This window comes from Cyprinodon tularosa, unplaced genomic scaffold (assembly GCF_016077235.1).
Source record: "Cyprinodon tularosa strain WSP-4 unplaced genomic scaffold, ASM1607723v1 ctg63, whole genome shotgun sequence".
NCBI lineage: Eukaryota > Metazoa > Chordata > Actinopteri > Cyprinodontiformes > Cyprinodontidae > Cyprinodon > Cyprinodon tularosa.
In genome coordinates this window covers 870728-897691 of record NW_024039374.1, presented here as the reverse complement: position 1 = coordinate 897691, position 26964 = coordinate 870728, and the positions used below count along the sequence as shown (strand labels likewise).

Sequence of the window (26964 nt, the reverse complement as noted above, 5' to 3'; positions counted from 1 at the left end):
TGTGAACGCAGTATTAGTCATTCGTTGCGTTCGCCTGTCTGCTAAGCTCAAAACAACCGCGCCTGGCTTGACGGAGAAACCAGGAGAACAGCTGTGCATATTTAAGACAGTGCACTTTTACTTTCACCGTCTGGGGGAAGCCTCGCTGGAAAATCAACACCGGTTGCATAGTGTACCTTTAAGAGTGGAGGCCTGGTGGCGCAGTAGCTGATGGAGATTGAGACTTCTAAGTCAACACATTCATCACCTCTATTTTTTTTTTTTTATATATATAAAAATTCTCTCCTTTGAGTTTCTCTTTAAAAAAAAAATTGACTGTCATGATCTGGTCTGTTTGCTCTCCCTTAATTGGTTATTTCTTTCACCTGTCGTTTTCCCTCCCTGCCACAATTATCATTTATTCCTCTCACCTGTTTCCTTTGGTTTATATTCTGTTCAGCCTGAGCATTCAGGGCCAGATCATTATTTGTTTTTCTGTTAGTCTGTCCAGTTCTGTTCATTTGATGCCACGGTTCATGTTCAGGATCCTGGCGGCCAGTGGAAGGAGGGTTTTGTGTTTGTCTCGTCTCCTGATCGTCCACTGTTCTTCCCCTGCTGAGCCCTCTGGGTTTTTGGCTCTGTACGTGGGGAGGTTCAGTTTTTATCCAAGTAAGCCTTACAATATAATCGACACCACTTCCTTAGTATTCCATAACATTTTTGTATCAGATTTTGTATTGATATTCTTAAAATTGATGGACGATTAGAACACAATTTTTTTTTTTTTTATACTAGTTTCGTTTCCACTACAGTTAAATTCTATACTCTGTATAGAAATCTCAAATCAGAAAAACATTTTAGGAGAGCTTGTTTTTCTCCATAGAAAGACAAAGATGCCTGAAGAATATCAGGAAATAGGTTTTGTAAAATTATTTTTAGTTTTTAAACTGCCTTAAAAATGGATAACTTTTGATTATGGATTTAAAGTGGAAAATTTGACAAACTTATCGCATTTCCAAATGAGGAAAGGCACATGCAAAAGAACAAGTACATATCAGTGAACAGCTCAGCACACAGACACGTACATGAATGGGCACACGCTAAAGGTCTGCTGTGCATCATAGAGCTCCCATCTGTTGGAGCAGCGTCCAGGTTGGTCCTAATGAGGAATAATGAGCCTTCACTGAGCAAAAACAACAGCCTGGGCAGGTTTATTTTCCAATTCATAGTTTAATACAGCATTAAGAAATGAGGCCAACTCCTAAAACAGAAAAATATTGTTTATACAAATTTTAAGACAACTGAACAATGGCACTTTTAAGGAATGTTTTTCTTTTCATAACAACTAAGCATTTAGTCAATCTCCACATTCTGTAGGGAAAATTGGGCAAAATTGTTAAAATAATAATTCCAAACATGAAATCCAGAAAACAACCAAGTTTGCCACCTCAAACTACTAGTAAAGAGCATAGATTGGAATGAAAAAACAAAACTTAAACTCAGACAAACTTGTTCTCTCATGCTGACATTTTCTTTTTCTCAAATTAATCAGAGCAGGACTGGATTTGCTCATCTTCAACACTAACCACATGTTTGTTTGGTGTGGCTGTGCACAGAGCACTGGGCATCAAGTCAGGGAATCCAACTGGCCTTGCACAATTTCAAGCTGAAAGAAAAAACAAAGAACGTTTTGGGGGGTTTCAAACTAAACAAACTTAATAAAAAAAAAGACAGAGAGAGAAATATATAAAAGTACAATCAGACAGGGAGGGATGTGGATGTTATCTAGCCATGGTCTAACAATCAGGAACAAATGTAGCATGAATGCAACACTGAAAACGAACACAACAAACCTTATTGTAGAACTCTAGAAGCTGTTGATGGTTAAATTCAACAAAGATGTTCTCCTGAACCTGCACACAAAAAGAGAAACAAAAATAAGTATCATCCTGATGATGATAAACCAGAAATCACTAGAAAGAAAAAAAATAACTCAGTATTTCTCCATTCTGTTGGATCATTCTTGAGTCAATAGGGGGATTTTTGCATAAGCTTTTATAGGTTTACATACAAAATTTAATATTTCATCAGAACTCCTAGTATTTGAATTAAATATATATATATATATATATATATATATAAAACAAGATATTTAAAAGAACATTAGGATTCCTTTATTGAGTTTATGTAATCTTTAGAGTACTATCTAATTTATTTTACTGACAGTCCTGCCTCAGCAAAACAGAGCTTGTTAGCTTATTAGTGTAGAAGACAAGGTTAGATGTGACTTTTGCCAGGTCACACAGAGGGTGATATCATTCATGTGTTGTATCTCGTTCCTTACACAACAATAGTTATACACACAGCAGTTTATTCATTTTTTTGTGCTGTCTATGTAGTTTGGTGTATATTGGTAACAGTACCAAATCAAAGCTTTGAAATCAATCAAGAATTGTTGAAACTTGGGATGAACTTTTATTGTTTGGCCTCTTTTTAGGCCAAATCTCTTTATTCGTTTAATCTGGTCGATAAATTATTTAGGCTTATCAAAGCCTTTTCTATTTTTTCTTTCATTCACTTTCAGTTAAAGATTTTGTTTTGTTTCTCAACAGTTCAACCTATACCTCTTCAAGGTCTGAAAAGCTTCTAAACCAAAGGGATAAAGCAGTACTGTGTCTTCGAATAAAAAACACCTTTGGGAAAAAAAAAAGGAATTTGAATTGAATCTATGAAGACTCAAAAAGTTATAATGTATTTCTATTTGTTTGACATCAAACAGTAAAGGTCCTGTAATAAGTATTTTTTGAATATCAAATAAAGTTTATCTGAGCAGGACCGTTTTTTAAGGGCAATGGCTTTAGCTTTCTACTACATCTTCCACTTCTTTAAACGCACAATGTAATTTACAAACACAGGAAGTTTAAAATGCTTATCCCCCCTCCCCAGAAATACAAAAGACAAAAAAACAAACACATTAAGATGGCTCCTTTACTCCAAAACGAGGGCCTAAAATCAAAAGGTGGACCCTCATTATGTGTTTATTGTAGGATTAATATCATTCCCCCGTTTTTCTCTTTTCATTCAGAGAACAATATGCAGCTGCCAGACTATAAAAGGGAAGCGTGGCTCCACAGACAGCCACCAGCCATCTCTCTCCTGCTATTATTATCATCATAATCACTGCATCAGATACGTGACAGGACAATAACCCACCTTCATGAGCAGGTGTAATGGTGAACTACTTTATCTGTACTCGTGCAGAGAAACGGCTGTAATAGGTAAAATGAACTTTAGAGGCACAGAATGAGAGGAGAAGTCTTATGGGGAGGAAATGCGCACGCAGGGCTTTCTTAGGCTGATAAAACAACTGAAGTCTTGATTCCGGCAGGATGTAAGAGTGAAGAACTAACAGATGAATAAAAAGAAACAAGTTTAAAGAGTAAAAAAGGGTTTAAAGCCACATGTGAGGCGGCTGATTGTACTCTCATCTCCAGTTCTCCTCCCTGTGGTTTGGTGCTTACAGATTAAAGAAAGCTTGGGGGGCTTTGAGCTAACTGGCTGGTTGGGTGGGTGGCTGGGTTAGAGGGGATATGTGTCACAGTAAATTAATGCCAGAGATATTAATTAGAAGCAACATTAAAAGATCATAAAGGAGACCAAGGAGAGCCGTTATCTGCTGTTGAAGCCCTCTGAAGCACGAAGTAAAATGTAGGACACATTTGAATTTAGCCATAGCTTTGCAATCGCGCCAAAGATCTACCCTGCAGGAAACCAAGTCAAATATAAAAGTGTTAATATAACTAAATGGAAAATTAGCAATGCAGCATCTCATTTCTTAAAGTGATAAATAATCCTGTGGGGGAAATAAAATTTTTTGTTTGCAAGTTATTTAATGCGATATGAAAATTGTGCACGATGGTGAATCATTTCAATGATGAAGAGCTGGTGCCTCCAGCAGCACTAATCTCTTCTCGCATCAGTCTGGTTTTTATTCATCTCAATGGCGGTGGACACAATCAGAACGATGAAAAAGCAGTGCTTCATAATCACTTATTTCTTTTACTGGCTTTTGGAGAGTCTGGGCCACAGAAACACCACCAACCATGATGAAAAAATAAATAAATTTTAGAAATAAACAGCCGACTGAGGAGTCTTTATCTCTGTCTTACAGAGGTGAGTCAGGGGCCGATGGAGGTGAGGTTTGTTTGTGAAATGTGTCCATCAAAACTAAATAACAAGGAAGTGGAAAAACAGAAAGCCAGACTGGATCACAGCTTCTGTCTGTCGCGTCTTTGCTGAGAGTGAAAGTATGTTGATGTATGTTTGCTTCTCTGTGTGTGTATCTATGATTGTGTTGGGCCCATCATGTTGTTCCTTAGGGTTGGGATTTTACCATGCTGCAACCCAACAAGCCTCTGACAGATCTGGGCTAACAGTGATGGGAATAAGATGCATCATCTTCATCATCTCAGCCCCTTAAAGCCAGCATTAACATACAAACACACTCATAAATGTACATTCATCTTATCTGTCTCAGCGGCAAACCTTTCTCTAAATTTCTGTAAACATTGATTATTTAATTGAAGTTGTCGCATCTCCTTAAACATCATTACATTGCTTATATAATGTACCTTGCTAATTGTTAAGGGGAATTTAAGCAATAGATAAAAACAATGTTGACTGGTGCAAAAGAAGGAAAATAATTCATGGCTGCAGAACATAGTCGTTTGCATCTGTCTTAACTCTCTACTATAACACCCCTTAATAAAATTCAGAGCAACCAAGTGCATCAATATTCAAGGCCTAAGGGTTTGCTGGAGAACATTAGAAAGCAACCAGGATAAAGAATAGCAACAAACCCAGTAGACAGCTCACTGATAAGGCTTTAGAGAGCTTTAATACAGAGTTGGGTTATAAAATAGTATCAGAAGCAAAGCAGATGTCAAATTATCATCCAAGAATGGAAAAAGTATGAGAAGGGCTTTAATTGCAAGAGCAGACAAGAAGTGGAAGAGTTGCACACATGTACAGCTCAATTCTGAACTTGTGCCTACATAACACAGTATGACAGTGTCTGATGGACTAAGGCCCCGTCCACACGAAGTCAAAACGAACACGAAACGCTAATATTTTCCAGAACGTTTGTCGTAAAGACGGAGACGTAAAATAAATGTGATCGTCCACACGAATGCACGAAAACGCTGCAAAATGTATGCCAGGCCTGTAAGTGGCGCTGTGGTGCCAAAGCAAAAATAGGCGACGAAATGTTGGGCATGCGCACTAATATTTATACATGGTTGCCCTGCGGGTCCATTTTCGTGGTTCAGTCAAATTCAGGTGCTGAACTATGTCGTCGATATTGCTCTGTTCTTCCTGGAGATATTCCAGAAGAAGAAGATTCTGTTGTAAGCCCGACAGCAGGGTGAGTAGCATGAGCAGCACACAGTACGGCGCCATTGTTGTTGTGATACTGTGTCGCGCATGCGTGTTTAGAGGCGACGCAATGACGCATGCGTGTAAAAAAAAAAATGCGGTTAGAGCTTAAAGTTGGAAACGCGAAAACAGCGTTTCAAAATCTTCCCACTCTGAAGGCCTGATAAAAAAAAGATCGTTTACAGACCCCCGAAACGCCGGCTTCGTATGGATGAGAGGCTGGTTTGGTGAAAGATTTGTGCGTTTAGGCCAGGGTTCGTCTTCGTGTGGACGGGGCCTAAGATTCAATGCCTTATTGCCTATGAGAATTCTGCAATTACTAAGAAGAATATAGTAAGAAAACAATTTAGAACTGGAAGATTCTTGTATGAAGCCAGGGCTAGATGTTGGTTTTCGCCATCGCTGCCCTTTGTCCTGGTTCTGTTCATTACATTTATGGACAGAATTTCTAGGCGCAACCAGGGACCGAGGGTGTCTGGTTTGGGAACCTTAGGATATCATCTCTGCTGTTTGCAGATGATGTTGTCCAGCTGGCCTTAACAAACCAGGACCTTCAGCGTGCACTGGGGCGGTTTGCAACTGAGTGTAAAGCGGCTGGGATGAGGATCAGCACCTCCAAATCCGAGACCATGGTTCTTCACCAGAGAAAGGTGAACTCCCCTCTTTAGGTCGATGGAGAGACCCTGTGTGTCTTGTTCACAAGTGAGGGACAAATGGAGCGTGAGATAGATCTGTGTGGCGTTGGCATTGATGCGGTCGCTGTATGGGAATGTCATGCTGTAGAGGTAGCTGAACTCTCGATTTACTGATAGATCTACGTTCCCACCCTCACCTATGGTCACAAGATATGGGTAATGACCGAATGTACAAGATCGCAAATACAAGCCACCCGACGAAGTTTCCTTCGTCGGGTGGCTGGGCACACCAGTTGAGATCAGGTGAGGAGTTCCGTTACTCGGGAGGTAGAGTCCTGCACGGGTCGAGTTTTACCAACCCGCAACCGCCCGAACCCATTAGGATGACTACCGAACCCGACCCGTCACCCACGGATATCTTCAATTCAAATCCGAACCCGACCCGACCCGTTGATATTTAACCCGCAACCCGACCCTTTAACACATCAAGTAATAGGCTATAGTACGCTGCGCTGCAGAACAGCGCCATTAACACTGCAGCAGACGTGTATGCACTGACTGTGGCCTTTTTGGAGGGAAGCCCACACTGCCGGCAGGGCTTTAAGCTACAACAAGGGTGACCCCAGTGCCTGATTAATATAACATTTCTGATGTCCATAACAACACACACGCATAAAAAAAAAATCACCAACTACCCGTCCGCACTAAAAAAATATCCGCCCGACCCCACGTACCCGTTTATTTTTATTTATGTATTTTTCACCCGCAAAAGAGCCGTTGCAGGACTCTACCGGGAGGAGCTCGGAGTAGAGTCGTTGCTCCTCGAAAGGTACCAGCTGAGGTGGCTCAGGCATCTTTTCCGGATGCTCCCTGGTCGCCTTCCTGGGGAGGTGTTCCAGGCATGTCCCAGGGGGTGAAGGCCTCATAGAAGGCCCAGGACATGCTAAAGGGACAATGTCTCTGAGCTGGACTGGTGTCGCTTCGGGGTCACCCCAGAGCAGCTGGTGGTGGTGTGTGATTCAGGAAGTCTGGGCATCGCGGCTTTGACTGCAGCCTCCGCGACCCGGCCCGGATAAAGCGGAAGAAAATGGATGGATGATTCTGATAAACAACTTTATCACTCTGTGAGAAATTACTCTAAGATTTGCTGTCTAAACATTATTCGTTTTTTTTTAGACGCCCTTTGGATCAACAACTGACATGGTACTTGTTGCTCTAAGGAAAAATATTATTAATCTTCTGAAGATTACTTGCTATATAAAAGGGTCTCTATAGCTTTGCTTTTAGCATCCCTATTTTCTTATTACAAAAATACTATAACTTTTGTAAAATGAACCAATTAAAATTTGGCAACACATCATTATAAAGACCCAGAGTTTTTTGTTTATAAAGCATTATTTCTAATCTGGGCCCCAGGTTTTCTGAAAAGCCTTTCAAAGTTTTATCTCAACGTTGGACTACTTATCATTGTGTGTACATTTCCCATCCCTGATTAATATAAGCTTTGTGCTGTGCGCACTAAATGAAATGGGGTAAATAAAAAAAATAAAAAAAATGGTTTAATGTCACAGATTCAATAAACCCACTAGTCCCTGCAAGGACAGGCGGGTATTTTTCAGTAGATTATCTACTGAATGCATTAGTACCTAGAAGGCCTGAGGGAATCATGTTGCTGGTATTTATAGTTGATCTTTGTCTCTTGTTGTGATTGTGTGATGGGCTGTGGCAAAGAAGCAGAAACAGCAGAACAGAACTACAGAAGCAGTTGGTAACAAACCAAATAAATAGGGCAAGTTGTCTTTTATTTGCAGACACAACAATGGTTTGTCTTTTAACGACAAGCTTCTCATATGTTTTATTTAAAACCTGACTGAAAAAGGGCAAGTAGTAGGATGTTTGTCACATGTTTGTCAATGCAACCGAATTGTCAATGCGGAAACTTGTTGAATGTTGTGTCTTGTGTTGTGTTTTCATTAGCTGTTGGTAGAAAATCATCTTAGTGAACAAAAATAATCGCTTTGAAAAATGATTCTGTGTGTAATTAATCCATATAAAGTGTTTCATTAAGTGAATCATTAATATTTCTCTCAATTCAATTTTAACAGACAGAAGTATCTAAAGCAATGTTTAGAATGTCAAAAAAATATTTATGACTTGGCTCCTTGTTCATTTGACCACTTAACTCAGGGTTTGGCAACCCAAACTGCTTAAAGAGCCATATTGGATCAAAAAACAAATCTGTCTGGAGCCGCAAAAATGTAAAAGTCTTATATAAGCCTTGTATGGTAACACAGGCTCTAAGAGTAATAGTCAACTATAAAAAAAAGAACTGTGAGCTTACATAAATGTTTATCCTGGAGCAAATGTCACATAGTAGCACGAGGTGAGGGAGGAGCAGTGAACGCATGGAATTTACCGCGTGCCGCTTCATCACCCTTCATTGCGCGTATTAGGTTTTATTGCATTAATGAAATTATAGAAATACGATGAAGCAGTCTTTCTATGGTGGATGTGTTTCTGTTGGGAGGAGCTGATGAGTCACGAGGAACCAAGTAGTAACTGACATCCATCAGAGCAGAACTCTCTATCCCTGAAATCTCACATTCTCCGTCACCAGCATTCCTTGGTGATATTTTTATTTTGAGGATTTGGGGGAAAAAAATTTAAGAAAATTCACATCCCTGCATAAGAGCACTACCTGTTCGATCTGTGAATGGTTTTCCATTCTTGTAACAAAACTAGCAGCAATAGTGGCGTTCGGAGATGCAATTCACCTCTTAATTCTAGATTGCTCTCTAATTTATCGAGAAGTTCTGCAATCGCAATTTTCTCTCACTCCCAACTTTGTGATCATCTGAATTTGCAGCATGCCTTCCCTTGAAAATGCCTGTCCAAATTACACTTCTATGACAACCTCTCATTACAAAGCAAAAATGTAGGCAATCATTCTGCATTGATAATGAAAGCAAATGACTCCGTCCATTCTTCTTTAAGTCCTATGTTCGTATCAGTTATCTTCCTTTTTTTCCCTTTGGGATCCATGGCCTGAGACGCACCCGCCACTTTGTTAGCCTGGCACCGCACCACGCTTAAACGTGTGTTGCAGGCTATGACCACTGATCTCTATGGCTATGACACAAATATTCATTGAAATAAATGTTTACATTTATTGTTTGAATTCATTCATTATACAAATGTTTAAAGCATTGGAAAAAATAATAAATGTTTGTTTGACCTTTTGCACACCATATTAAAATAATAAAAGGAAAATAATAATAATTTTTCATACATTTCTTTAAACGCTGCAGTGAGCCACAAGAGGGGTGGCAAAGAGCCGCATGCGGCTCCGGAGGTGCGGGTTGCCGACTCCTGACTTAACTAGATAATTGTCAGACTTCCATGAAGCATAATTAATGTTCATATCTATATATAGCTCATGTTGTTTTCCCGTTAGGTACTGGTCGTTAGTCTCCACAATGTTGTACTGTAGTTTTTCTCTTTTTGCATTAGAAAAATTTAGCGATGAAAACCTATCATCTGCAGTATCTTTATATCAAACTACTGATACTCAGTGGTTTATGACCAAAAGAGTGCAGCGTGTTGCTTTTATATTATCATATCATTATAAGTGGTTATTATAGTCCCTTTTCATGGGGACATAGTCTGTGATGAACAATAGAGCAAGTCTTCACCTCCAGGGGCTGATATGAAGGGACTTGGACTCTAAAAGACCCACTACATCAGTTATTTGACTCAGCATGATACACCAGTGCTTGTCAAAGCTGTGATGGTGGTAAAAAAATAAAAAAATAAAATAAAATAAAAAAAACTTTAGATAAGCTCTTGCTTTAATATGCATCTGACAAAAATACAAAAATGCAGTGGGACTGAGAAAAGGAAGTGATAGATCACAAAGACAAGAGATTGACAAAAAACAAAGATGGAACAGAAAGAGGAGAGAGAAGGTTAAAAAAGGATATAGCAAAGTTACTCAATGACAGAGGAAAAGTAAAAAAAAAAAACGAAAAAGCTAAGGTGAGCTTACATTCGAGTAAAGCACAAAGAAGAATATAAAATCATAGAGAAACTTGGATAAACAGGTGAGCCATAAGCAAGTATCTGACTGCAAATTGCATATGAATAAAGAATATATTGCTACAGGTAAATCTTTTTTTTCCCCTTTACAAACAGTATTTCTATTTGAAGCACTGTTCCCACAGTTTTTACATCTTGAAATGGCATCTTATGCCATTATGTTGCAGGTAAAAACGAATGAAAATAGCTTATATGCTACGTTTATTATCTTAGTCAGATCCCAAAGTTCAGTTTAAAAACAAATCTAGGAGGGTCAAGAATAAAAAAAACAAAACAAACAAGTGAAACCTTTACTTATTATATTTTCAAATATATGTACATTATTAATCTGTGTGTTCTATGCCAATTTATTTTAATGGGTTTAAAAATAAACAAGTGTTGTCATGTCAAATTAGAGGTAAATGTTTTACCTAATCTATCATTTCGATAATTGACTTGATTACTGAGCAAAATCAGGAAACATTTCCAGATTGAAGTGCTGGTTTTAAGTCATATATTGGCGTTGATTTTACTGCAATCCTCGATTCTGACTATGCACATCACAAGATCGGAAAGAAGAACTTCCAGGTAAAGGGAAAAAAAAGCAGTCAGGCACAGATCTAGCATCACATTAAAGAAGGGGAACAGTATCGTAATGGGCCCTCATATCTTTCTGGCTATTTCACTTATTAACAATTCACATTATGGATCTGAGTTTTGGTTTGCTTCTACCAAAAGGGAAATTAAAATTGGTATGCCTTAAAAATATAAAGAAAGCACTTTAAACCATTCAAATATGAAAAGAATCAGATACAGAGATTAAGCACAAAAACAGTCGGATATGTGTAAAGCAACATACATCCAACATTAGACATTGCCCAGTGACAATCTGTATGACACAGCTGAGGGCAAAATGAAGAGACTGTGAATTACAATGACTTGTGCAGCACATTTGCTCTATTTTAGCATGATGGACATTGCTATGGATTTATCATTACCCGCCAACTGTTGATAATGTAGCAATACAACTGTTTATAGGCTATTTCAGCACCATGGCCAGTGCCAAACTCTTTGCCAAAACCTGTTAAAATCTGGGTCAGAAAAAGGTTTAAAAAGAAAAAAAAAAGACTAAACTGCAGCACACAGTCTATTGACAGCATTATCAAAGCACATGTGATCTTATCAGAAATGGCAACAAACAAGTTTACAAGCCACATGTGTGGTTGTTCATGCAATAATAACGCAGACATGGCGGTCCACAACACAGCCAGCAATGGAAATGTTATTTTTTTAAAGGCCAGTCAGCAACTATGTCAACCTTGGACAATTTTATTACAGATATTGAATAAGGAACAGCTTACAGATCATGTTTTCACCAGTTCAATAGACTTGGGATCAAAGGGTGTCCCAGTCTGATACCGATATCAGAAATCTGTCTGATACCAGCAAAAAAAATTAATATTTCAATATATCGGCCAACATCGAAAAGCTCTGATATGAACATGTTTTTAAATGTTTTTTTTTATACCTATTGTAGTGTTGGCAATTATTCTCAGTTTGGGCAATATCATTTCATCAAGCCTTTTCTAACATGTCTATCCCTTTACAGGCTGGTTTCAGTAAAGTGAGGTTATATCCTTTTATCCCATCTACTGCCTCCACTATAGCAGCTAAACGTTGCCTACAGACCTGTTAATTCACCAGATATTGTTTGTTCCACCTTCCTTCCCAGCTTTTATTGTCATTCCACTGTCACAAGTACAGAGCAACAAAATTCACTCTCTGTATTTAACCCATCCCCTTGGGGAGCAGTGGGCTGCCATTGTGTGGCGCCCAGGACACAGTGTGGGGTTAAAGGTAGTGTTGCGCCGATGCCATTTTTTGGCCCCGATACCGATACCCGATACCTGACTGTGCAGTATCGGCCGATACCGATACCATAATAATGTAAAATAATTGCCATCATATCTTTGTCAAGCTGCTGTCTACCTTTGTGAAGCAGGAAAAAATCTAATACAAAGTGAAACCAGTAGAACTTTTTATTGCCTACCAGGAGTGGGTGACAATAGTTGAATAAACTTATGGCTCTCAAAATGGTATCGGTGTCCTATTTTTTGGTACTCGCCGATACCGATACCTCCATTTTAGGGCAGTATCGGGGCCCCGTCCGATACTGGTATCGGTATCGGTGCAAAACTAGTTAAAGGTCTTTGTTCAGTGACCAAGGTGGAAGTCTGTGGGAGTGGAGCTTAAACTCAGAACCTATGGATTCCAAGCGTAATGCCCTAACCACTAGGCCGCCACTCCTTTGGATCCACCTTTAACTTCTGTTGTGATGTAGTTCATTGTTTTGCTGGTAAGCATTGAAATTAATCAATTCTGAGACTTGTGGCTCAGGTAGTCGGCATGCCCCACCAGGTTTCTCATCTGTTCTTATAGAAGAGCATTGTTCAGCATCAGCAGCTTCAATAGCAATAAAAGTTTCCTTTACTTGAGGAAGAGGCACCTAACCCAGGATATTCACTATGCCCCCAAAATGCCAAATACTCATGTGCTAAAATTAGGGTGCTGTCTGTCATTATATGTAAACTCTTCCCCGTTCTCTCAACATGCCATGTTTCCTCTCTGCTCTGATTAGCTCCACAACCACTGTGCTGCCCTGGCTGACCTGAATGTTGGTCATTTATACTTATCATTTATTGAAAAGTATGTAATAATGTCATACTTAAAGTACTTTCAGAAGTCTGTATTCTGAATGTGACCGGAATTAAAAAACATATTTTTCAGTCCTTGTTTTATATTAACTTATCAACATTTATTTAATCCAATCCAATTGTATTTGTAAAGCACAAAAAACACAGCTGACTAAAGTGCTGTATAGAAATAAAATTAAATAAATAAATAAAACTTAAAACAGTACAGATAAAGACAAAACAGCTAAAACATAGGTAAAAATAACATCCAACACAATAGAATAAATAAAACTGGGTAAAAGATAAAGGGAATAAAAGATTATAAAAGAATAAAATAAAGCCCACTGTCTTGCTAGGTGTTAAAAGCCAAAGCAAAAAGGTGGGCTATTTCAATGGTTGTTTCAACTGTTAAAATTACTGCTGATTTTTTATATATATTTTTTTATATTCCCAGCCTTTTGTTTCTTATGAACACCTTTGAGCCAACAAAGCATCATTAAAAGCAACACAAACTAATATTGAAGTGGAGAAGGCTACAGAAACTCTGTGATACTAATATTTCAACATGTACCAAAATCCTTGCCGATTATTTCCTCCTTCTTGTTGATTCCATGATACGTAGAATCCAAGGATTCTTAAAAACACCCAAGTACTAATTGGTAAATGGTCTGTACTTATATAATGCTTTTTCAATTGAGAAAACCTTGTCAAAGAATTGAGTAGAAAGCGTTTTAAACTGCATGTAGTCAGTCATGCACACAATCACACACTGATGGAGGCAAGCTACATTGTAGCCACAGCTGCCCTGGGGATCACTGACAGAAGTGAGGCTTTGGTACAGTGGTGCCACCATCAGTAGACAATGTGGGACACAAGACGCTGAAAGTTGGAGCTGTGGCTTGAACCAACAAGGCCGACTTCTGCATCCAACACCACTTTTGCTCCAAGGGCTACCTGCAATTGCCAATTGTGATCTTTGTATCTTTCCTCGAAGCAGGTCCTAATTTGCTGTAGAAATACAGATCAACACAAGAAGAATAAATGTGTCCTTTGAGGAACACAGAAGCAAAACCAAATTGTATCCTTTCCTGAGGGACAGAAGCAGATTATATGTCTCCTCTGTGACTATAAACTTTGTAACAGTTTGCCCAACTGCAATCATTACTTGGACTTTAACTTTTGTCTGACAGGAGACAAAAAAATAATCAGAGAGGTGGAACAGGGAGGAGAATAGGGCTGCTGGGATTTGGCAACTCAACACTGAAACACAAAGAAAGCACCCTTCCTTTTTCTGGTTCTCTTACTGTAATTGGCACACAGACACACACTTTTTTGTATTTACTTTGCCCCCTGCGGCTCCAGACAGTCATCAATCAAGACTAACTGCAATTGTTTTTATTATAATGTTTTGTTACTATGGGTACACAAAAACCTGACGAGTGGTAACAACATGTTTGCATGCTTGACAACTTTTCTGCCTTTCCGCATTCAGTCAACTTAAAACTACTTTGTGCAACCCTGCATGTCGGTTAGATTCTAATTCTTTCAACCTGTCCCTGCCTGTCCTCTTTTTTGTCAATATGCCAGCCGCTCTCCTCAAAAACTTCACTGGTTGTCATTGCCTCATTCTGGAGTCTAACTGACGGGATGATCAATGGCAGTCACTGAAAGGGGACATGCCTGTCTTTGGACAAGAACGCATGAAGGGCACATGGTAGAATTTCCCAGAGAGTTGCAACTATATGAAATGCTATGAAATAGCCATCTTGTTGTGATGTGATGTCAGCACACTGCAATCTCTCTCTCTTACTAAAGAAAATGATGCTAAAGTTTTCGCCAACTTTTTCAGATACATACTTTACACTCATAGCCACTTTAAATCCATCAAATTACAGAGATTCTGAGTAAAAAAGGAAGGAAGGAAGGAAGGAAGTATAATTGTTGAAAACAGTTAGTATTTGTTAAGACGTTTAAAAAAAGCATTAAATACAAGACTTTGAGACCTTCAAGATCATGTAGCAACCCTTCTTTTGTGCTATGAATGTTAACATTATTTCAGTTTCATAGCTGTCAATTGCATGAGCAGAAGAAGCTATGCTGTCAAAAACAGTTCAAAATTTACCAATGAAAAATTTGTTACATTTGCTTTACAAATTTGGTAAGACATGCAGGTTGAAATTATTAGCATATTTTGCAATTTACCCAAGTGATTTAGCAGAAAAGAAAAAAAAAATAATTAAGAGAAACTAAAAACGTGGAAAAAATGCTCAACAGGCGCAAGCATTGTGGTCCATTTAAAAACAGCTCTCTACTCATTACAGCACACTAATCTGACAAAATTTAATATAATACAAATCTAATCTGTTCTCTAACTACATTTGTGAAACAAGCAGGGGGTGGCATAATAAGGTAATTGCAATAGGCTGACTACTGACCCTCAAAAGTTTCGACATGTCATCATCTATTAGACACAGCATTTATCAAACCCTGGTATACAGCAAGGTGTTCCTGCAGCCAGTTAGCAGACGAGTAATTGCAGGCCATCACGGACAGCATAGGATGTTTGGGTTGAAATTAGATTCTGTCACTTTATAAAGTGAATAATTTGAGATTAGGGTGTCAATTATGAAGTTTTGACAGATTTTAGCGAATAGTGGAAACCGCAAATAAAAAAGGAAAAACATTACGATGAAGAACTCTTCTCGTTTAACATTAAGGAGCAAATCCAGCATGTAGAAAATGTGTGCATATGAGAATTTGGATATCTTCCTAATTCTCAAAATACACAAAGTAAAATTTTCTCTTCAAAGATATCTATGGGCTACATTTAAATAAGGCCTTACTTGGTTATGAAAAAGTACCTGCCAAATATAGATTACACATACATTATTTTTTTTTTTGTCAAAGTTCAAATTCTTAAAAGGACCAAAATAATTTATTCAAGAAATAATTATTTTCTATGTTTATACAATAGAGTAAAAATACAGTGAGCTGATTGGTTTAACTAGTTTTATAAAATATTGTGACAAAGACTGTGACAAAGCATTCTGGGTAAAAAAAAAACAAACTATGCCATGTTATGTAGAACTAGCTCGGTCTAGCCAAAACAACAATGAGTAATGTTAAAGAGCCTTAATATTGATGGGAATGCAGAAATCAAAAGAAAGGAAAAGGAGCATGTTGGCCGAAGAGGTGTGGTGCTGGTGCAGCTGCTGGTAGAAAATGCTAACCCAAATGGAGAGCCACGGTACATACATCGCCGACTCAGATTTATTAGAATGATGTGTTACAAGGACTGAACGATGCTTCACTGTGACTCTAAACAGTTGTTTATCATCTTCCATTTGATTTTGATTTCTTGTTATCTTCTACTAATGCTGTTAGTTGTGGCTCTTATAGTAAACAGTAGATCACAAGCGAATCACATTTGTTTGTTTTAACTGATATCTTATGTAAAGCAGCTCTTAAAGATTTTGAGCCAGTGACATGATGTGGCATTGTCTAAATTAATACCAGTCAAACACAATACAAAAGAAGAAAAAGAAATTCAAGTAATATCAACCTTCCTGTATTTACTCGGTAGGTTCCAGTCCAAAACAACCTAAACATGTCATCAACCTATCATGCATTGAACAGTTAAAAATGGGCAACATTTAGGGGGAAAATTCATTGTTGTTCATTCGCTGTTGAAAGCTGTACGCATAGAAATTTCGTTTTGTATAAACTCTGAGCATACAAGATGACAATAAAGTTTGTCTAAGTCTAAATTTTTATTTAGCTTTGCAAGCTAAATAAATTGCCGCGAAATTTGTAAATACACAAACTCACAATAATACATCTTGCCAGAAGCCAACACATGCGTTAGCCTCAATATAGAAATGTTTTAGACCAATGAAATGCAGGGAATTCTTTTTTTCTTTTTTGAGTATTATTTCATTTATCAATGGAAAGAGCACTTTTTATACAAACTTGGCCATAAGTGACAACAGTGCTTGCCCCCATTGAGCTTTAAATGGTGGCTCCATTCTTGACAGGAATAACTGCCATCAATATTTAAAATATATTATTAACACACATTTCTGTTTCACTCTTATGAAGGTTTATGCCTGTTTTATGATTTCTCGAGCTCTGGATAATGACTCATTGTAGTCAATTGGTGCTTTAAAGTATTGGAACCAATTTACACTGTGCCTGACAATGCAGTAATAATACAACCATTATAGGGAAAGACAGCATCTACACTGCCTCTACAATGTCACACAGTTAATTCCAGCTATAGAAACTGTTTATTTTAAACTTTCTGGGACAATGTTGCTTTGATTGACATTATTCTGTTGTTCTATCACCTTAATCATCATGCAAGAAGGCAAACTGCTCTAGACGGGGATTGGGATGGTTTTATAGGTTCCCAGTAAATTTCATTTAATTAAATAGTTTTGTCAGTCTTGTGTTGAACCTTTTTGTCTCCCAGACACAACATGAAGTATCGAAGGCACAGCATGAAGAGATCAGGGTGAAACACAAAAGATTTTCTTTCATATTGAACATTACTTTTTCATTAAGAAAAAGTTATGTTTAAAGTAATAGCCTGCTAGAATAGCTTCTTGTCACAAAGAAATACCTCACCTCAACAGGTTTCAGCACAAAGACAGCCTTCTATCAGCTTTTTCCCCCATTCTGCACTTTGTGTCTGGCAGGGCATATTCAGTCTGTGTTCAGCAAAGTAACTGCAAAGTCCCTGAGCTCTAGAAGCAATTTGCTCAATTTAGCAACAAATTGTTGCAGCTTAGCAAAAGCCATGAGAAAAGCTGGGTCTTAGAGAGCAGAGATGCACTTGTCACCTTGTGTCTAAAAGCCTTCTACAACAAAAAGTGACTAAAGTATTGTCACATATCCAAGCTGTGGAGAAACTGTCATCTTTAGCAACCTTTCACTCAATATCTGGTGCTTATCATGCTTAAGGACCTGTAAAATTATGCTTCCATCTCTTAAAAGGCACACAAGAAAAGAACAAAAAAAGAGTTATTAAACTTATGAATTTCACCAATGTGCACAAGAGCACAGTAATTAATTAAAGTAAAAATATCTAGTACAATTCAACTTTGCAATGTTACTTAACCTTTTAGTAATACAGCGTTTTGCAAATATTTTTTCCTAAAACACTTTTCCATTACATTACATTGCAACCATAATCCATGAGTGTTTTCTTCAGATTTTAGGTGTTGCAGGATTTTAAAGTGTAAGAACCAGCTAATTTTAACTTTATTTAGCCTTTAGTTATACAGGTTGTGTCACAAACTGGAAAAAGTAAAAATACTTGAATGCTTTCATGTTCATCCGTCGATACGACGAGGACTATCTATTCATCCTATGGTTGGGGAAGTTGGGGTCAAAGGGGATGGGATGGAAGGATGATAGATGACTTGCGCTATGACTTTGTTTAAAGTGAGGAAGAGTTGCGCAACGTTGACCTCAGTCTCTTGTCCGAGACCATCTAGATCCAGTGGCAAGACAGGTCAAGATGACTGAAGACAAGAATGCATGCAGTGGACGGCCGTGACGTCCTACATATCCTGTCATGCCCTATGCGCTCCACGACACATTGCTGGCAATCGCCTTTCAGCAAGGGAGGGATTAACCAGACCAAATGTTAAAGCTTTTAATAACAACACATAATGTAGATATTTTTTCCTCTTAATAATAAGGTATAAAAGTTTGTCATTGTGCAAAGGAGCCTCTTGTACTTCAGGTAAAACAGAATACCGTACAATCTACAAATGATAAAACTAGAGATGCAAGTTATTGATAAATTAATTGATCTTATCTGTCAACTAACTAGTAACAGATTAGTTGCCATTTTCATAAAAACCCTAGTTTCCGTTTGTATCAAAGCAATCATTCCATAACATTGAAAGCTTATATATATATATATATATATATATATATATATATATATATATATATATATATATATATATATATATATATACACTATATTGCCAAAAGTATTTGCTCACCTGCCTTGACTCACATATGAGCTTAAGTGACATCCCGTTCCTAATCCATAGGGTTCAATATGACGTCGGTCCACCCTTTGCAGCTAGAACAGCTTCAACTCTTCTGGGAAGGCTGTCCACAAGGTTTAGGAGTGTGTTTATGGGAATTTTTGACCATTCTTCCAGAAGCGCATTTGTGAGGTCGCACACTGATGTTGGACGAGAAGGCCTGGCTCTCAGTCTCCGCTCTAATTCATCCCAAAGGTGTTCTATCGGGTTGAGGTCAGGACTCTGTGCAGGCCAGTCAAGTTCATCCACACCAGACTCTGTCATCCATGTCTTTATGGACCTTGCTTTGTGCACTGGTGCACAGTCATGTTGGAAGAGGAAGGGGCCAGCTCCAAACTGTTTCCCACAAAGTTGGGAGCATGGAATTGTCCAAAATGTCTTGGTATGCTGAAGCATTCAGAGTTCCTTTCACTGGAACTAAGGGGCCAAGCCCAGCTCCTGAAAAACAACCTCACACCATAATCCCCCCTCCACCAAACTTTACACTTGGCACAATGCAGTCAGAAAAGTACCGTTCTCCTGGCAACCGCCAAACCCAGACCCGTCCATCAGATTGCCAGATGGAGAAGCGCGATTCGTCACTCCAGAGAACGCGTCTCCACTGCTCTAGAGTCCAGTGGCGGCGTGCTTTACACCACCGCATCCGACGCTTTGCATTGCACTTGGTGATGTATGGCTTGGATGCAGCTGCTCGACCATGGAAACCCATTCCATGAAGCTCTCTGCGCACTGTTCTTGAGCTAATCTGAAGGCCACATGAAGTTTGGAGGTCTGTAGTGATTGACTCTGCAGAAAGTTGGCGACCTCTTCGCACTATGCGCGTCAGCATCCGCTGACCCCGCTCCGTCAGTTTACGTGGCCTACCTCTTCGTGGCTGAGTTGCTGTCGTTCCCAAACACTTCCATTTTCTTATAATACAGCTGACAGTTGACTGTGGAATATTTAGGAGCGAGGAAATTTCACGACTGGATTTGTTGCACAGGTGGCATCCTATCACAGTTCCACGCTGGAATTCACTGAGCTCCTGAGAGCGACCCATTCTTTCACAAATGTTTGTAAAAACAGTCTGCATGCCTAGGTGCTTGAATTTATACACCTGTGGCCATGGAAGTGATTGGAACACCTGATTCCAATAATTTGGATGGGTGAGCAAATACTTTTGGCAATATAGTGTATATATATATATATATATATATATATATATATATATATATATATATATATATATATATATATATATATATATATATATATATATATAGCAATATACAGAGTTAAAATAATAGTACATCATTATTTTTCAAAAGCAGAACCTATTAGGTTACTGAATAAAAAAGTATTTTCATGTACAGAGATGTAAAACTATAATTTAAAGACACGGTATGTCATTCTAACTAGCTGCCAGACTATTGCGACTTTGTTTGTGACTTTTTAATCGCAGTCCAATTTTATTCCACGTCACACTGTATGCGTATAGAGAGGCTCAGAGTAGGCAGGCAGATATTTGCAGGTTTCTTTTCACTTCTGTCTCTGTGCCACACAAATAAAAAAAAATTCAAACAGTTGACTGGAACAGATTATGAAAGTTTTACATATAAGTAAATGAAAAAAAACACCAGCGCCCACTTAACAAGCCGGTGCAAAATCTCCAACTCAAAACAGATAGAGAATTTTTATCGCCATATTTTAAAAACATAAAGCAGAACTTCATCTAAAGAAACGAAAAACACACCAATAGATGCAGTGGAGTCTCAGAGAGAGATCTCTGAAGTTTTTTTTTTGTTGTTGTTGTTTTCTTATAAAGAGTGGAGAATGGTGGGCTTTTCTTACCTGCACTGTCTGCCCCTCGTTATGAGGATCAGTGAGGATCACTATTTTACTTTATCAGTTTTTTCTTCTTCTGAAGTTTTTTTTTTCTTTTCAGAGGAGAATGATAAACCATGCTTTCTGTCCTTCCCTGTTTTTGCGAGGCTCAAAGGGGATCACTACTTTCCCCATTTTCTGGCCTCCTGATCTCCCATCATAGGTATTCTTTTTTTAATGTTTAATTGATGTTTTTAAATGAGCATGTCCAGCTTGCTATATATACTTGTTGTGCGACTCCAAACCTGTTTCGTCGTTTTCCCCTTAAGCAGATGTGGGTTACTTGGTAACACGTCTCTCTTTCTGTCAGACCCATGATGCATAATCTGGCTAAAATAGACCCGGGTTCTATCTCAGTCGAACCTACGCAAGTTCAACCCCATCGACTTTCAATGAGCGCTAAACACCACAATTTCATCTGACACCATTTTCTGTCAGATTGGATGCAACACTGGATTTGGTGTGATCAGGGCTTAACTGTGATATAGATTTCCTTTTTTAGTGTGATCCAACAATCAGAGCTGAGAGAGACTTTGTGCTGTTAGCTTTTTTTTTTTTAAGCAGGTGGTTCTGGCTGCTCTCAGATGAATATTTAAACTTGGATCCATGGAGTGCAGTAACTCACATAAAACTTCCCTATCTACTGTGTTTATTGCCAGCATGGCTTTTTTTTTTTCAAATCTTTTGCCTAATGCCCTCCACAATTCCATCAGCAAGGCAGAGAAGTTATACCGCTCCGCCATGCAGCGCAGCTAAATGAGCGCTATTAGTTGATAAATTAACGAGTTAATTGAATATTTGTATTTATATTTAAAGAACAGCAGCATAAAGTTAATTCTGTATCCTTGTTGCCATCAAATAGGGTTAATAATCCTGTTCCAGACTCTGGATCGGTTAATATTTCTGCTTTAGCATACCTCTGCTCTGGCATTACTTCTCTTGCAAATACCAGTGAGGCTCCTCCCAAGAATGAATACTTACTAGTGGACAATGGTTACATCAGAACAGAGAAATAATTCCCTTTAAGCAGACATTATCAGTTAACTGGATGGAACATATACCAATCTGATAAACCTATAATCAGCAATGAATCTTAAGTAAATTATTTGTTTACATTTCTAGATTTAACACTACTAAAACAAGCTGTTTTCATGTTTCACAAAAATCAGATTTTAAGTTAGACAATAACAAATAGCAAAGAGCATTTCCAAAGGGAATGATGTTTAATCTTCCATTGGAGCTTTTAGACCATAATTATACAAGCGAACCATGGGAGCTGAATAATAATTGTGAATGGGTTGACAGGGTTGGAAGGTGATGGGGGCACCATGTGCTAGAATCCACTCCACAACACTGCCCTGTAGCCATCTCACAGAGGCAGACATGAAACCTCAAAATGTCAGACATTCAGTAAAAGCCTGCTGACTGCAACAAATAAAAGCTGTCAAAGCCAAACACAAGAAGCTGCCAATCAGCTCTGGTGTTTAAAACAGAAATGAGCACAAGGAGACAAGTATGCAGAAAAGTAGGCCTAAGGAAACTGGAAAAAAAAAATGGTTTCTTTATGGCCTACAAGAAAACATGAGAGCAGCAAACCTTTCTGCATCATTCTGACACATTAAGAGCCCCTCAGCTTGTCAGTCATACCGGATCAATTTCAGCAGTTCTAAGACAACACCTGGCATTCGGTGCCCTGGAATACTCCATCATCAGGGCTGATTCATCCCCTTTCTTCTCAAATGCTCCTCTGATGAAGCTTTCATTCAATGCAAACTTGGAAAACAACAGGGTGGAAGCAGAAATGGGGAAGAGCGGATTCCTCGCTGCCTTATCAGAGAGACAGCAGGGACTTTGACAACAATCAAAACCAAAAACAAGGTGGGCAAAAAAAAAAACCCCAAAAAAACAATCTGATGTTTGTGTGGCCTGACAGGATGAATATGTGACGACGCACCAGAATAACAGCTCAAAATAAGACAACTAAAGAATGGATGTATCACACAGGGGTTCAGATGTATCAACACAAACAATAAAAATACACAAAAATCATAAATTACAAGTCCACCGCTTCAGTTCAGCTTGCGCAGGTCTAAGCGTGAGCTTAGGTCCTGCTCCATCTTCTACATCTAATCTCTTTCCTTGTCCCTCTACTTCCCCTTTGTCAAAGCAACTATCCCTCTTTTTTTCCTGTAACTGTAACGTCCCCTCAGCCCACATAGCTCTTTGCATTAACCAATGCCTTGTTATAAGCAGCCCATCAATGAGATGTCCACCAGCGTCTCGGCTGTGGACTGACGTTTATTAAGAGTCGGCTTTTCCTCCTTGCTGTCTCCTGCTTCCCTCTGCATCCCCTCATGAATACAGAGAACCAATTAGGGGCAGAACAAGGCACAGGTCTGCATGTCTTGAGAGAGGAATCCGCAAACACAAACACCAAAAACTGACACGCCAGACAGTTGGAGAGATGTACAGAAAAAATAAGAAAAATGGAGAGAGAGTATGGAGAGGGTCGAAGTAAATCTCACAAGATTTTCAACCTCTGAAAAGGAAACAAATTGGGACACTACCTGCAGTGCTAAACAGATTTTGTCAAAAAGGAGAAGTGAAATAAACATGCAACACTTTTATTCATGTCATTAAAGCTTTTTGGGGACTCCCCACAAGGTTGAATTGTGCAGCAAACTCTCATTCTGTAATCGCAAAGCTTGACATTTACCCTGAGCAGCAGGAGGGTGCTCCTGTGGCTAAACAAATAACATCCTCAGCGGTGGACTGAATAGGACGACAGATATTTTGCCTTTTGGTTTTGACTCACATTCATGAGGTCAGCAATGTCATGTCTATTTAGTTAAAATGCATGCGTGTGGTCATTATTTGCTTGTCTATGTGTATAGTAAATCCAAACCAGAATCACCCACATCCTGTGTTGTGGTTGGACACAATGGGACATGACTAGGCTTCCACCCTTAGCATACTGTTCCCACATCCCGTCTCCTGAACTTTTGCATAGTATCCAGCAGAAACAGTATAAACAAGCAGGATTTGTTGATAATGATGATGATGATGATGGGGGCCATCTGAGGAATCCATTCCAATCTGAATCACTGGGAAGGGGCTGGAGAAACAGGAAGAGTTGGGTGAACAAAACAAAAATCCTCTTTTAGAGTCTGGTATGAAATCTGGAACAAGCATTAATCCAGCTTGTCTCCATTTCTAAATTTAGTCTTTCATAAACAAAGATAGGCTGCACAGTAGAGCAGTGGGCAGTACTGCTGCCTTGCAGCAAGAAGAGGTATGTTCAATTCCCGGTCCAAAGTCTTTCTGCATGGAGTTTGCATTATCTCCCTATGTATGCGTGGGTTCTCTCTTGGTACACCGGCTTCCTACCACAGTTCAAAAAGATACCTGTTAGGTTTATTGGCTTCTCTAAATTCTCCTTAGGTGTGAGTTTCTGTGTGAATGTTTTGTTTTTGTTTTTTTGTCCTTGTTGTCTCTGTGTTGCCCTGCAATAGACTGGCGACCTGTCCAGGGTTTAACCCGCCTCTCGCCCATCGACAGCTGGATATAGTCACTGGCACCCCTCGCGACCCCAGCAGAGATAAGCGTGATGGCAAATGGAAAATTAAGTGGAAAGGTAAATGAAGTTTGGTCTTGGAACCATGTATTAAAATGAACTAACACAGGAAAAACTAACGACAACAATAATATCAAAAATATTTACAATTTATAGGAAAGTTTGTGGAAACAGTTGTTTTTATGGCCCACTTAATCCCCTGATGGTAGCTATCAATTAACGATGACCTTAAAAGGGAATTGGCTCACTAAGCAGATGAGTTGGGAGAAACAGAGAAACAGAAGGCAGCTAACAAGCTTCACATCGCTGCACACCACTTAATGGACTCTGTTTATATAAGGCTTACTTATTGAGTTAATGCAATTATTACACAGAATCAAAAAATATAACAAGCAGAATTATACATGCAGTAGGAAGGACAGGGTGTCGACCTTGTGTGAGTCAATAAAGGGTCAGTTAGGATTTTTTTAAGTGAGATTTTGAATGTATCAGTGAAATTATCAGAAATGGCAATTCATTCTCAGAGTAACTGATACTAAACAGCTAATTATATTTAAACCGCTTGAACCCGCTTCAGCTGATTAGGCACATCAGCTGAATGTCAGTCTGCAGGGATGAACACAGGTAGATACCATCTTCAATCATAGCTGCACAACCAGGAAAACATCCAGAGGTTAATTCTGTTCTGATCAGAGGGATTGACTCAAACAACTTTGTACATTTACATGCACAAACTCAACTGAACAAAATAACACAATTCATAAGAATAGAGCTTTGAAACTAGAGACTGTAAACCTTGAACAAACCATTGCACCCCACAAACTCAAACATTCGTTTAGAGTTGTGTCTCATTGATAAAATAAGCAACATCTGAGTTCCTTAGCTTCCACAACTCCAGTGACTTGTTTAATTTCCATAGTGATAGCTCAAGGCGTATAGAGACCATCTATTAAGTTTGTTGCATACTCCAGGGTTTTCTCCATCATGTAGGTCCTCTCTACTTTTTCAACATGTCTGGGCTAAAGTTATTTCTGGAAGTGTGTCCAATAAGATTCTTTCCATTGGTTAGGATTTGGATGGGCATCTTTCAGTTGGAAAAAAATGAAATAATTTTCCCATTTTGTTTTTTAGCCTAATTTCCTTCCTTTACTAAAGGTGCAAAAATCCATACAGTGGTCTATTATGCAGGGGATAGTTTGAGAAGAAGCTGCAATAGGCTGTGAACATTTGTGACATAAAGCATAAAGAATATAATTATATATAATTAATATATCATTCTATTGTGTTTTCTTTTGCCATGTAAGGTACAGTGGATATGAGTTTCTATGAGTGTGGTAGCATCATAATTCTGGTGAATTGTGGATACTCTTAGGTTAAAAAAAAAAAAAAAAGTTTTTCTTCTTCTTGCCACCTTGACAACTACAACAAATTTCCCAGTTCTTGTGGAATATATATCAATCTTTACACTAACAGCCCAGAAACTCATAGCAAAAGAAATCAATCCAACCCTTGATATTTCTGCCCTTTATAGCTTTCTACAAGTAAAATTTGTGCATTTCTTTCCCCGGAAAAAATAAAAAAATAAACATGTGAGTAAATCGCAACATTCAATTAAATGCAAAACAGATAGTCGTCATTTTAAGGATTTCCTCTGTTTGTTAAAAGAGTACAACAAAGGTTGATGACTGCACCCTTTAATGAGTCTAAATTTATAATAAATATGCTTTAAATACAAAGGTTAAGTAATAAAAGGTGGAAAACCTAAACAATACAACCCGCTGAAATGGAAGAAGGAAGTAATATGCTGATTATTTTACAGAATCAGGCAATCTGCCTGTTCTACTGTATTAATGGACAATAAAGATCAGTAGAAAACAGAAAGATGCATTTAAAGGGGCGAATATTCATGATAGTCTCTACATCTGCACATCTTAGGCAAGGACATGTCAAACTGCCAAAGATCTAAAGACATTTCTACATCATAAAGCCTGATGACAGAGGGTGATGAAAAGGCAGAGACAAAGAGCAACAACTCTGATTTATCTGAGGGAAGAGTGGAGCCTCTGCTTGGGGTCAATGTTTAGATCATCGAGTTCAGTAGTTAATGCATTAAAAAAGGATCAAAACATTCTCTGTTGTGTCTATCACTGTGCCCTCTTTTTTGGTGTGGATGTCACAGCTTCCCAAACGGTGCACATGAAAACTCACACATGCAGACAAATGTTACTTTCTTATGTGCACAGCAAGATGAACTAAGAAGAGAGACTCTAGGTGGGCAAGGGTGGGATTTTCACACGCCTCTCTCCCCAAAGTGCATTCAGTACAGTGCAGAGCAGAGCAGGATGTAAACACAAAGGCCCCAATTGTCTGAACCCAGTGGGCAACTCACTGAAGCAGAATGACAGAAACACACTGAGGCATGGACACATATATATAAACAGGCTCCATGCAGACATACCTCGACACACATATATTCACACATCAGTACAGTCCTTTTTCTGTGAAGCTGAGACCCGCAGAGCCAAAGCTTTGTCCCTCTGGGGACCTCAGTGAAAAAGAATAAGTAAATTGACAGATTAACCTTCTAGTTATTCACTACATTCACTACGACTATATTCATTATAACTTCCTCTCTAAACTGCCAACTA

The 26964-nt window shown here is 38.6% G+C and overlaps 1 protein-coding gene across 1 annotated transcript in view; it reads right to left on the bottom strand.

Moving 5' to 3' along the window:
• Positions 1–1189: 1189 nt before the first annotated feature.
• Positions 1190–26964, bottom strand: part of commd10 (COMM domain containing 10) — a 108295-nt gene continuing 82520 nt past the window's right edge. The window contains exons 6-7 of the mRNA XM_038308164.1: positions 1833–1892; positions 1190–1645 (exon numbers count right to left, since the gene is read on the bottom strand). Coding sequence (XP_038164092.1) covers positions 1607–1645; positions 1833–1892 — 99 coding nt within the window. The 3' untranslated portion in view covers positions 1190–1606. The remainder of the gene's footprint in view (positions 1646–1832; positions 1893–26964) is intronic.